Here is a 14,005-nt window from a genome sequence, read left to right as displayed (position 1 = left end):
GTCTATCCGGCATTTGGTTGTCTAACCGCGGACTGTTCGGACGTGAAAAGACAACGGTCCCAGAAAACATAATTTCCCCAACCAATCGAAGTATAGCAAGACAGTCAGACGCACTACAAAAATGCCTCCAGCCGCAAACAACCAGGACATTTATTTAAATGGTTTGTACTTGCTTAGAAAATTTAGAAAAAAATTATGAAACATCAGAACAGCTGATGTTTGTTCAGTTATCTCCCTTACTAAATTCGTCTGCATTTTGGTTAAGTTCCAGTGGCAAATATTTCAAACATTATGAATCTACATCTTGGGGAAATAGTTGTGACTTATTTTTCCTCACGTACAAGTACAAACGTGCATGTCTAAATCATTATTTTCTTCCCTATTATATCATAATGACTTTTTAATTTTGTTAAAAAAGTTATGAAATGGAAAGACCTCAAATCATGAAGATTTTTCACTTAAAAAACATTGATTGGCATGAGATTCCCTGTTATATGATTTATGAGTGTATTGTTTAACCCCGCCACATTATTTAAGTATGTGCCTGTCCACAGTCAGGAGCCTGTAATTCAGTGGTTGTCGTTTGTTTATGAGGGTGGTAAAGGGGGGTGCTACCAAAATAACATGAATTAAGACATCATTTCACGTTGACGAAAAATAAAGACTTTGATGTGAACCTTTTGTGACCGAGTCACTGTCTTCTTTTATATATTAACTCTTTGTTTTACTTGATATTCTCGATTTATCACACATCTATGATATAAGGCTTTTAAAAAAGGTTTTCTTGAAGATCTCTGCCAAGTATTTGAATTTTATTTGAAAAATACTGACCACGCAAAATAAGACTTTGAAAATCATGATGCATGTAAAATTAAATAAGCAGAACACGTTGAATGAGGCACTCGTTTTGCACAACCGAACGTCAAATAAAAAAGTAAAATCACGTTGAATGTGAAATAAAAAATGGCAATCACGTTGCACGAAAAAAAACCTTTAACACCCTGGTTTATGTGTTACATATTTGTTTTTTTATCATTTTTTTATATAAATAAGTCTGTTAGTCATGTTAGTTTTCAAACTCGTTTGAATTGTTTTACAGTGTCTTATCAGGGTCTTTTATAGCTGACTATGCAGTATGGGCTTTGCTCATTGTTGAAGGCCGTACGGTGACTTATAGTTGTCAATAATTCAATAAATGTCTCTTGTGGACAGTTGCCTCATTGGCAATCATACCACATCTTCTTTTTTATATGTTGATAATATAAACATTTTGATAATTAACACATATGTTGACAGAGAATCATACTGTTATTTAATGAGGGTAGGCAATGCCTTTTACCATCAATACTTGTTACAATTTATTGTGAATTATCAAAGTATCCTTATCAGGATTCATCAGAGGTCTCAAATAATTATCCGTTACCTTTTATACTTTGGAAATAATTAAACCTGATTTTTTAACAATAAAGAAAATGCATATTTTAAAGTCGTGCACCTATAATTACTGTGAACATCATTTGGCAACTGTTGTCTTATAAAGGTTCTTCTTGTTTGACCCTCTTATATATGTTTTCAGTGAAAAACTCTATAGAGAAGACATTGTTAGAAAGAATAATGATATTTGATGGCGGAATGGGAACCATGATTCAGCAGCAACGGTTTGAGGAAGAGGATTTCAGGGGTACTGCATTTGTTGATCATCCCAAAAGTTTGAAAGGAAACAATGATTTGCTTAGTTTGACCAAACCAGACGTTATTTATAAAATTCATAAGGTATAATTTATAAATTACTGATTGTTATTTTAAGTTGATACTAATCATGCCAATAGCTTGATTAGATCAGACACTGTTTTAGTACATGTAGACTGTACAGGGCTCAGGCTACTAGGTGACTAAGGTAAAGAAGTTGCTTTCCTTTTTAGTCATTTAGTACATCATCTCACTTTTCTTGACTTCAATTGTGACATCAATAATACAGATTGGTTGTATACTGTTTCAAAGAAAGAAAAAAAATAGTGATGATTTCACTTCCTGTACTTTACTAAAGAATGTACATCACAATAATCTGATTTTGGCATAACAAATTTATTTCGATGAAAAACTTACATCAAAGGCTTCCTGGCTTTTTTAAAATTTAATACAGATATAAGAAGATGCTATGCATGTTGTTTCATTTTATTTTCTGATATATGGATATTTAATGGTAGCATATAGAATAAGATGGAGATTGGCATATTATGTTACACAAGGACCAAGGATCCGTAAATTTGTTCACCTAATTTCGGTCATTTCCATACAACTTAAAAGTTGATGCCCCTTTTCAAAAAATGATTGTCAAAATCACATTACTGCATGAGACTCATTATGTTGTAGCATCAACAAACTTGTTTCACTGTTGCATCACATTTGCTTCATGATTTGTCCTACCATTTTCCAAAAATCGATCAAGAGCAATTAAGGGAAGGCAACAGTTTAAAAATAAAATGATTTTAATGACTCAAAACGATAATATTCTCAGTTATCACTTGTTTCTTTTGATTCTGAAGTCAAAATTCAAACCGGATATAATGCTGCAATACTAAAACGAACAATTCCGGACTCATTTCCGGGATTAGTTTTGTTTACCCAAATCACAGGAAATCATCGGCTTTTTAATATTTGACCTTTAATAGTGCAAGAATATTAATTAAAATAGTTGCACAAGCTTTATTTAGGATGAAATTATTTTAAATTTACGATTAATTGTCTATCTGTGGAAGAGAATTTCAAGCATGCGTATTACATTGTAAACAAAGCACGTGTGTTAGAAGTAAAAAAAAAAATTTTTCTACGTAAATTAAACCAAGTTTTAATTTAATTTTAAATCATAATTGACAATTGTCTGACCTGTTGGGTAATTAAATAATGAAGCCAGTTGGTATGGAATTTTTATTTCTTTATAATAATAGTTTGGAGCTTGTGATTAATTGCCAGGTGTGAATTAAAAACACAGGTAAAGAGATTAGCAATCATTAGCCAATAGCTCCCCGAGGCATTAATATAGTTATTAGGAGGGCCCTCAGGATTATAACACTTTATTGGAGTGGCAGTTTAATTACAGGAAGTCGATAACAAAACAAAAATATGTTCAAAATGGCGATTTTTAAAGTCAATCTCAACAAAATGACCGAAATTATTACTGTTGAAAAATAAAATTTGACCTAAATCCCAATTAAAAGTTTAGAACATTATAGTTTCAGTTTAGGACATTATAGTTTCAGTTTAGGACATGACTGGCAAATATGACTGTTTCCGGACCCTTTGAGTCAAGGACTAATACATGATACAGTTTTTTATTCTGATATTTTTATTAAATTTGGCAAGAATGAATATAGAGCTAAATTACTTGTGATACTTTACATTTCAGGATTATTTTGAAGCAGGAGCTGATTTCGTTGAGACAAACACATTCAGTGGTACCACCATTGCACAAGCAGATTATGGTTTAGAACATATGGTATGAAATAACTAAATATTTTCCTGATTTATAAGCTGATTTACAAACATACAAACTGATAAAGAGATTTCATTGAACATTATTAAAGGACACAAAAACTGCATTGAATTAAAATATTGTTTTGCACAAGTAGCATTTCTGCTTGTAAAAAAGTTTCTCTTAACGTGAAGCTTTTAAGATGTATTCTAATGATTTTGGTGTATGTTCCATGGCATAAGTAAGCCCTGGTCAAAATATTTTGAAATGTTTATTGTCTTTGTTGACATATTCATGTTACATTTGCAGTTATTAAATGAATTATGAAGTAAAAGCCTACTTTATTTGAAATGGTAAAATTTATATGGAAAGAAATCAGTGTAAGAAAAAATAAATTGCATTTCGTATTTCATTAAAAATCACATTGTTAGAGTATTGTGCATTTTATCTCATCTAGTTTGATGTTGGTTCCAAAAATAAGACTGATACAGTTACAGAAAGTGACCACTCAGCATTTACTTTTGATATGTTTTAGGTATACAGACTAAATCATGAGTCAGCCAAAATAGCCAAGAGAGCTGCCAATGATGTCACAGCAGCCACAGGTAACAGTAGAATATTTATCATTCCAGATAAACTAGGGGGATTCAGTCTAGGTTATACTCAGACTTACCTCCCCTTATAATTTAAATTCAGGCTTTGTTTATCTAAATTTATAATTAAATTTAATTTAAATTGTTGAGAATGTTTAACATACATGTATATTTATGTATACATTAGCTTTCTTTTTATCTAAAAATTGTAAGAGCATTTGAATAATAAGAAAATTATCAACTTTTTTTTCAGGTGTACAGAGGTATGTTGCAGGAGCCATGGGACCAACCAATAGAACCTTGTCAATTTCACCATCAGTAGAAAAACCAGATTTCAGAAATATAAGTAAGTGTTTAGGTATAAGTAGGCCATGTTTAGTTATTTTCTAGTTCTCCAACTCTGCTTGGTAAGTCCAAAACCTGACACTGGCTTGTATTTATCATGAAATTGTGTTAAAACTTTGTTTTGTAAAATTTTACCCCTTTCAGTAGTCAAAGAATGATAACTCTTAACATTTTCATAAAAACTTGGGTTTTTTTTACCTCCTGATTGTGTGCAGTTTAGACCAATCAAGCATTGGCAGAATAATGCACAAAAAATCCTTTAAAGATTTTAATTAAGAATTTGAAATGTATTACAATGTCATAACGTGAACAGTCTTACAGTATTCATTTATAGTTCTTAATTGTATGGGTGTCCATGTATCATGTATATACAGGGTTTCAGCTAGGATTTTGAGGGCTTTAGTCACTTTTGTGCGTGATAAAAATCAGCCTTATTTCTTATAATAGCAAGGGGTCTAGGATGTTTATTAAACTAGCTATACATATATGTCCAAATCCTTCAAGGACTAGTCTAGGATCTTTGAAGACTTTAGGATTGCTAATGTAGGCAGTTATTGGCAATATTGCATGAATTGACTGATTTGATGCTAAGATATAAAGATAAGAACGGGATCTGGTAATATGTTTCACAACTTCACTTCAGTTATTTTCAGGGGACACTCCTAATCAACAAAAGTTGGGTGCCTCTATTTTTTAAACCACTGCACAAATGAACTTGTAACGACTTTTTCACTTCACAATCATCTATATTCTTGAAAATACGTTTAAATTGATATTTGGAATCAATTTCTTTAATATTGGATAGAAGGATCTGCATCTTTACTTAATACAACGATTCTAATGACTGTAGATCACCTTAACTTTCGATTTTAAACGAAATGAAATGAAAACGGGAAGTGGCAATTGAATAATAATTTCTGAATAAAACCGGATTCATCTACGAGCTTTCACGCATGCGCATTACATAGAACAGGAAACACCTGTTTGCAAGTGAAACTTTTCCATTTGGAATAAAGTTTATTCTTTTTAATCGAAGTTGTCGGAAGTTTTTGATGAATATTTATATCAAGAATGGCGAAAATACGTTCAAATGACGAAACTACGACAAGCTAACTGCAAATTAAGATTGTAAGGAAAATATTGAAATTAAAATAAAGGAAGATAATCATTTTTTTCAAATGACGAAAATACGACAGAATTGTGATAAATGATCAAAATGAAATGCTGACTGACTGATTAAACTTATATAGATTATTAATTTATGATGGTCAATTATGAGGTTTAATAATAATTAAGGGATTAGTGACCCATCTGATTGGTGATAGACGGATTACCTGATTACTTGTCATCACAACTTTTAACACCTTTGGTAAACGTTAATTACCTGAGGGTCATAAACTTGTCAGAAAGGACAGGTAGAATTCAAGTAATTGGATGTGTAAATATTTTTACACTTTCAAATTTAAGTGACGAAATTGATCTGAAATACTTTCGTCATTTCGAAAACCTTTTCGAAAATACACTAGCAAAATCACTGATATAATGTTTAAATTATCTTCCTATGTTGTGTTTGGCTTAATGTTTTGTTAGAATGAATGTAGTTTTGTTTTGAATTTCAGCGTTTGATGAATTAGTAGATGCCTACTATGAACAAGCTAAAGGTTTACTAGATGGAGGATCAGATGTTCTACTTATTGAAACCATATTTGATACAGCTAACTCTAAGGTATAAACATGTTGTCTCAACATACTTTTATGAATCACATTGATATTTAATTTAGATAGAAAATAACATATACATGTAAAAGTAAATATTTCTGAACTTCAAAAGTATAAGTTAATTTTTGTATTAAGAAAGCTATAGAAAATGCTGTTTTTGACTTGGTTTATATCCCGGTTATGTGGTCATATAAGGCGGAACATACGGAAAGCTTCATTTTATTTTGTCAGTTTATAGAATGAAAATTTAGTACCTTAAATCTTAGATGATAGGAGAGTGCGATAAAGTACATGCTTAGTAGATAAAATTCTTGTTATTCTTTGAAATATATCAAGTTTATAACTTATCAGAACAGATGCAGTTCATTTCTTTTAATATCACTGTACAGCTAATTAAAGGAGGTCATAATCATAAATAGTCATTTGATTCAGAATTGGATGAAAATCATCAGTATGTTGAGAGCTGCTATGTTATCATAATAAATACAATCCATTACTCCATCAAAAAAAGTATGTTAACAGGAATAAGTTAATTGAATATGTCTGCATGCTGGTACACATTTTTCACCATGACAATATACTATTAGCATTAGGATATGCAGTAGCAACATGAATAAAACATTAATCTTTATTTCAGGCAGCCATTTTTGCAGTTAATAAGCTTTTCCAGACAGAAAACATAGAGTGTCCAGTATTTGTAAGTAGCTAATAGTCATTGATAGTAGAATACAAAGGAAGTGTTAAATAAAATTCTCTATTAATGTGATACTGTCTGTAAAAATGATGTGAATGTGCATTCAGAACAACAGTGTTATCTTTTAAATTTTGACTGTACATGTATGATATAGTGTATTTAATACATGTAAATGTTCCAGCTTGTGGTATAAGATATTATTGGAAATATTTAAAGAAAGATGTATACATTAAAAGTGGCTCAATAAAAAAAAGAAATATTTTTTGTTTATGACTATTTAATTATATGGTCATGTTTATCGGTAGTACTTCCATCACATACACTTTTCAGATATGTCTACATATATTTTATATTGTTATATTTACAGATATCTGGAACCATTGTAGATAAGAGTGGGAGAACATTATCTGGTCAGACCACGGAAGCATTTATCATAAGTGTATCTCATGCTAATCCTATGTGGTAAGCTATCAATTGGTTTAAGTATGCACAATTCATCATTGTGTCCCTCTTAATGGACTACAACTTTTCTTGTTTAGACCCGTTGGGTGTTTGTGCTGCAAATGATGACACATCAGTATGCAACATAATATTGATGTTTAGTGAAATGTAGCAGGTTAACAAAATCATTATGAAAACCAGGATTAAAAATGAGCTTATATCTGTTTCTAAATGAATAAGAATTGTACTTTGTTTACAAATAAAGTAGATCAAAAGATTTTTTTAATTCTCAGTTCACTATATTTTTTTCAACTTTCAGCTTGGGTTTAAATTGTGCTTTAGGAGCAGTTGAAATGAGACCATTCATTGAAGCAATCAGTAACAACACTACTGCATACACCATATGTTATCCAAATGCAGGTAATGTTCGTCTAAATCCTCCAAGTAATTTAATTGAATTCACTCATTTTGATAATTCTAATTCAGATAAGTCACAATTGTGTGGTCACTTGTGATAATTCAATGAGATGCTACCAAAACATATGAGATAGTTTTGTCCTAAACATTTATATGTCCGTTCCAATAACAAGCTGTAAGTATATCAACCCAGGTATTTAATTTTTCATTCTCTCTGATACAACTTAAAAATTCCTTCTGTACCTTATTTATGTTAATGTGCTTGTCCGATGCCAGGAATCTCATACAAGTGATTGTGTCAATCTTTCTGTATTTTCATCCTTTTCAATACACAGTTTGATGAACCATCCTTACTTGTGCATTTTTTATTTTTTTTATTTTGTAGGTTTACCAAACACTTTTGGAGATTATGATGAAACACCAGAAATGATGGCTGGACACATAAAAGTAGGTATTGCAAATGAAGGTCTCAAATTACATTTCAACATGTTAATGTAAGAAGAGGGAAACAATTTATTCATCTGCTCCTCTATTTGAACAGATATGGTATAAGCCATATTTTGCCTTGGAGAACCACAAATATCATGTGGGTACAAAAATAAAGAAGCATAGCTAACAATATATTAATGTTTATGATTTTAGCCTTTAAACTATATAGCATAGTGAGTGATTGTCTAATAGTGAAATCTTACCTTTTCTACCTGTCGAAGAATATAAATTACTTTTTTCTTTGTAATTGCGAAGAACTTTTGGCCTTGAACAATCTTTTAACAAAAACGAAAAATCACATAGTTTATAATGTATCTGTAAATCAGATAAGATCTAATTTTATCAAAAGAAGACAAATCATTCAAAGATTCATATTCTAACTTGTGATTTTAAAAGATTTACTATTTTATGTATTTATAATATTAGATCATATGTCTACATTATATATTTTGTAGGCTTTTGCTGACGATGGATTTTTAAACATAGTTGGTGGATGTTGTGGAACCACGCCAGAGCATATAAAGTAAATTATTATATTGAAATACACATCAGATTTCAGTTTATTCAAATAGTCACCTTTGCAAGTATACCTGTATGACATAATAGGCATTTTGCATCATGCTTCATTATATATATAAAACAATTAAGTCATGTATTATATACTGCTATTATTTTATTTATTGGAAATGAAAAATAGTGGAACAGACTCCTTTTAGAAATTGACAAAAACAATATTTTTTAACCCTTTTTTGAAAAGATATTTAAAGGCAGATAACTTGTACATTTTTTGCTTCATTATTTAAATAAGCTGTCATGAATGAAATAGTTCTTTGTTGATTTTTTTGTGTTTAAGTTATTACAGACTACCAATGACAAACTGTATTAAACCAGAAAAGAGAACACCTCTTATACACGGCACTCACTTTTTCAGATTTTGAAGAGTTAGTAAAAAGTAAAAACTATGAACTACTGAAAATTCTGAAATTATTGCGTGCATTTATTATTGCAATTTTGTCATTTTAGACTTAAATGCGATTTTAATTTTTTGTCATTTTAGACTTAAATGCGATTTTAATTTTTTTATGATTTTGAGAAAAATCCTGTTAAATTCATATAAAATATTTCAAACTGCAAGTTTAAATTATTGAGTTTACAACTCAGTTGCATTTTTCGCAATAATAAAAACCTTGCATTAATTTTCTGAATTTACAGTAACTACTTTATCTTGAAATTCTACACAGATTGATCATTAAAAAAAAGAGTTAAAATGAATCACATTTTGCACCTATTTTTTGTATTCATTAAAATTGAAATAAAATATTTTTACCTTTTCTAATCAAAGGGCTATTGCTGATATAGTTAGGAATAAAAAACCCAGAGTTCCTCCAACAGACCTGAAGTCAGGATACATGAAATTATGTGGTAATATCAATATGTCAGACTTACTTTTGATATGAACAATTTAAAGAATGGTATATGAACTTCATTGGAATACTGCACTCCAACTTTTAGAGTGGGGCTTAGTTGCATTCACCTTGTCAATTGATCCTTCACTCTGTTCATCCAACAACTATTTCTGTCACACTTTCTCAGTTACTACTAAACAAAATGACTTCAGTAGCTTGGCAGCAATAAGTTTTATCATTTGAGTACTTTGGGGATCTGTCAGTTACAAATATTTTGTTTGCTAATCTGTTGGATTTGAGCCATTTGTTGAAGAAACTTACATAAATTTGTCACACATATCTCTAGGACTACATAACACACTGTATATTTGGTTAGCTGTGTAGTGATGAGTTTTAATGTATGTGTGCTTTTATAATTGGTCAGCCACTTACTTCCTGTTATCTTATCCTTTGAATAACAATTATTACAACAATGCATGCATTCAATTATGTTTGGACAGTGAGGGAAACTTGAACAACAAAAGTGTAAACTTTATCTACAAAGGTAGATACTCTGAGACATGTTAATTCAATGATCTTGTTTGACAGATTGTATTATATTTTACAGGATTAGAACCATCCTACATTGGACCATTTACAAACTTTGTTAATATTGGAGAGAGATGTAATGTGGCAGGCTCTCGGAAATTTGCTAAACTTATAACTAAAGGGGATTATGATGTAAGTAGAAATTATTTCTATTTAATTGTTCTTAAACTATTTAAAGAAAAATATGTTTAATGATAGTATAAACATTGGTCACTGAAAGGTTATTTAATCTTATAAGAATGTGAAGGGGATTTTTTTTAAAAATTTTCTTGAACTATCACAATAAATATCTTAAACCAAAAAACGACTTTACACTAATTTCATGCATCAGAAAGCTTTTAATGGATTAACCTTCATCAGGAACACTCAAAGCTAAATATTTGAAAGACGAGAATGTTTGAGAACTAAAAAGCTATATGACCAATAAGGACCATAAATACATTGCCAAAGTGATTTGAGGTCAATTTCGCCTAAGAGAGTTGAAACCTGAGTTTCTTTATAATTTTAAATTCATAAATAGATATTTTAGAAAGGATTGTTACCAATCATGGCATGTAAAAATTTTACATGTATTATTTCATTTAAAATGCCATTTTGTTTTTTTCTAGGAAGCACTAAGCATAGCTAAGACACAAGTGGAAAATGGAGCACAAATATTAGATATAAATATGGACGAAGGAATGTTAGACGGAATCAAGGCCATGACAAAGTTTGTCAATCTAATTTCATCAGAACCAGATATTGCAAAAGTAAATTTCAGTATAATACTATGAGGATATTTTTTCAGTTAATTTTTTTCTTATTTTTATTTGAAAGCAAAGTCATCACTTATAATACCAATTTTAACTAACAGTTTCATTAATTTTGTACACTTCATATTGTGAATTCAAGAACATATTTTTACATAGAATCTGCAATATGCATTAAGGTTTGTAAAATGAGTGAAAAAAATTGGTTACTTGAAATAATACCCTTAGTACAAAACAGATAGATACAATTAATAATTTGAATTCAGCTTAGTGTAATATACAAATAAAAGTTACTATTAAATATGTCAGTTGAAAACAGTTCTCTATGAAGCATATATAAAAATTGACATGGAGATTGTTTACGTGCATGTAAATTTAATTGATATTTCAAATATAGGTGCCACTGTGTATAGATTCTTCAAACTTTGCTGTGGTAGAAGCAGGATTGAAATGTACACAGGGGAAGTGTATAGTAAACAGTATCAGTCTAAAGGAAGGAGAGAAAGATTTCTTAGACAAAGCTAGTAAAGTAAAGCAGTATGGAGGGGCTGTTGTTATTATGGCATTTGACGAAGAAGGCCAGGTATATTTTTTACCTTGAAAAGGTTTAAGAAATTATAAATGTTCTCATCTTATTAAGTTAAATTGTATGCATTGATAAATATCTGTAATCTAAATTGAATTTGTATGATTCTGTTTCTACTATAAAATTTGTAACTACTATTGTGTTTGCCAAAATTGTAATAAAATCTAGAATTTTACCAGTTTCATAAAAAATATTCCTCCACAGAAGAAAGAAAACTATTATATTGATCAGTTTATATAATGATAGTAGATTTAGAAATTTTAATTTATATGTAATCTTACAGGCCACAGATACAGCAAGGAAAGTAGAAATCTGCACTAGATCATATAATTTATTGGTGGACAAAGTTGGTTTTAACCCTAATGACATTATATTTGATCCAAATATCCTGACCATTGCTACAGGGATGGAAGAACATAATGGATATGGTATCACATTTGTTGAAGCTACGAAGAAAATAAAAGTAAGACTACAAAAAACATGAAGTAATGCTCAAACTGGTGCTAGGGGGATGTCTTAAACTTGTAGTGAGGTGAGAGTTTCTCTGTGTTGAAAATTTCTATGAGACTTTGAGATGGAAAATATCAATAAAAGAGCCTTTCCTGAGACTTTCGTGTTATTTGTGCTTTTTTTTCTTTTATGTACTGATTTTGTGTCATGATTGATCCTTTATTTTCTATCATGTGTGAATAACTGACAATTATAAAGAGATGTTATCAATATATTTTTTGAAATGGAAATGCCTTTACTTTAGAATACTAGATTATAGTCCTATTTATATCATTGTACATTTATGTTGTAGGATTCATGATTTATATCTTAACTCTTCATTACTGTAGGCTATGTTGCCCTTGGTCAATTTATTTTGGAAATTAAATTATAGATATATTACCTTGTTCTAATTATATTATAATTTTGATAACATTTACATTTTAGGAAACATTACCAGGTGCTAGAGTTAGTGGAGGTGTATCAAACTTCTCATTTTCATTTCGTGGAATGGAAGCTGTCAGAGAAGCCATGCACAGTGTGTTTCTCTATCATGCTATTAAGGTATAAGTCTTAATAATTTTTAAAAGGTAAAGTTTCTGAACAGATATAAAGAAATGAGTACTATTGAAACAAATTATGAAAATCAGCAGTAAATATTGACAAAGATTTGTACATAACAGTACACAATTTGTAACAATTAAAGTAATATTAATTAAGGACTAATGTTTTAACTTCTTGACTGTTTGTTGAATTCATGAATTCTACAATACAAGTAAGAAATGTAGCAGAGTAAATAGAGTCGTGGTGTAGTGGTTAGTGCATCAGACTACGAACACAAAGGTTCCTGATTCCATCCCTCTTTTGGGAGAAAGTTTCAGGGACTGAATGTTTTGGCTCTCATTTCACACCATTTGGGAATATGGTCTTAAGGAAACGATGATAGTCCATCTGAAGGGGTTGATAAATGGCTAACCCGTGTAAAGAGAGAGCCATATTTCTTGCACATAAGACACCCATGCATATTTCAAAAAAGAGCAGGCTAATGCTGATACAAGGCAGCACTCACACTTGCAAAGTGGAAAGGGACTAATATAAAGTTGTAATAACTTGTTTCCCAATTCACTATAAATAAGTAAGTTTAAACTAAGCAGAGTAAATTACATATAAGTAGCATATGTCCTTTAAAATGAGTCCTAATATCCATATCAATCATAAGCTGTGTTTAAGCCTAGATATAAATTGTGAATCGAAAAATAAACATAAAATCATTGAAATACATGTTATAAACTTTGTCATGTCTAAATCAACCAGAAACTTTTTGTTATAGATACCATACATATTGGTTGTAATTTGAAAATAATAATATTCCACTGTTTTGATATGTACCAATTGGAGATTCTAATAAAAGCAAATATCTTAGTAACATATTGCGAAACAAATATTTATCGCAAGAACAAAATTAGGCGGAAGAAAAAAAAGAGAAAAAAATAATCAGAAGAAAAATGATAGGTCTTTCCACAGAAAATTGGAAAGACCTAATAATAATAATTAGCGATTATATCATTGGATTTTCATGGCTGATTGGGAATTTTAATGGGACAACATGTTATTAAGTATTTATGTTTTATTTATTTTGAAGAGTGGAATGGACATGGGAATAGTAAATGCTGGATGTTTGCCTGTATATGATGATATTGAACCTAAATTATTGGAGTTGTGTGAAAACCTTCTGTGGGATAAGGATCCAGATGGCACAGAAAAACTGCTAGTATATGCTCAGGTGAACTTAATTGGTGGTCAATATATATATACTAATGAAATTTTTGAATTAAATCATCTACATGTAGTAAAAAGGTTTATAGTTGACCTGTTGATATATTCATATATAGATTCCACCACTGTATCCAGAGTGATACTATATCTTTCCAGTCAGACAGTTACAGCTGATTTCATTGAGTGTGTAGGCAAAGGTAACATCTTTGGTTAGCTTGCTTGATAGCTCAACTGTGAAGTG

General features: G+C 30.3%; 1 protein-coding gene across 1 annotated transcript in view; it reads left to right on the top strand.

Moving 5' to 3' along the window:
* Positions 1 to 14: 14 nt before the first annotated feature.
* The window catches only part of LOC134710934 (methionine synthase-like), a 29,035-nt gene continuing 15,044 nt past the window's right edge, over positions 15 to 14,005 (top strand). The window contains exons 1-18 of the mRNA XM_063571353.1: positions 15 to 161; positions 1,577 to 1,773; positions 3,407 to 3,496; positions 4,008 to 4,077; positions 4,319 to 4,411; positions 6,030 to 6,136; positions 6,767 to 6,826; positions 7,191 to 7,285; positions 7,584 to 7,684; positions 8,067 to 8,128; positions 8,626 to 8,693; positions 9,513 to 9,592; positions 10,184 to 10,296; positions 10,773 to 10,913; positions 11,311 to 11,496; positions 11,783 to 11,962; positions 12,436 to 12,552; positions 13,631 to 13,771. Coding sequence (XP_063427423.1) covers positions 122 to 161; positions 1,577 to 1,773; positions 3,407 to 3,496; positions 4,008 to 4,077; positions 4,319 to 4,411; positions 6,030 to 6,136; positions 6,767 to 6,826; positions 7,191 to 7,285; positions 7,584 to 7,684; positions 8,067 to 8,128; positions 8,626 to 8,693; positions 9,513 to 9,592; positions 10,184 to 10,296; positions 10,773 to 10,913; positions 11,311 to 11,496; positions 11,783 to 11,962; positions 12,436 to 12,552; positions 13,631 to 13,771 — 1,941 coding nt within the window. The 5' untranslated portion in view covers positions 15 to 121. The remainder of the gene's footprint in view (positions 162 to 1,576; positions 1,774 to 3,406; positions 3,497 to 4,007; positions 4,078 to 4,318; positions 4,412 to 6,029; positions 6,137 to 6,766; positions 6,827 to 7,190; positions 7,286 to 7,583; positions 7,685 to 8,066; positions 8,129 to 8,625; positions 8,694 to 9,512; positions 9,593 to 10,183; positions 10,297 to 10,772; positions 10,914 to 11,310; positions 11,497 to 11,782; positions 11,963 to 12,435; positions 12,553 to 13,630; positions 13,772 to 14,005) is intronic.

This window comes from Mytilus trossulus, chromosome 3 (assembly GCF_036588685.1).
Source record: "Mytilus trossulus isolate FHL-02 chromosome 3, PNRI_Mtr1.1.1.hap1, whole genome shotgun sequence".
NCBI classification, from domain to species: Eukaryota; Metazoa; Mollusca; class Bivalvia; order Mytilida; family Mytilidae; genus Mytilus; species Mytilus trossulus.
This window is presented reverse-complemented; position numbering and strand designations above follow the sequence as displayed.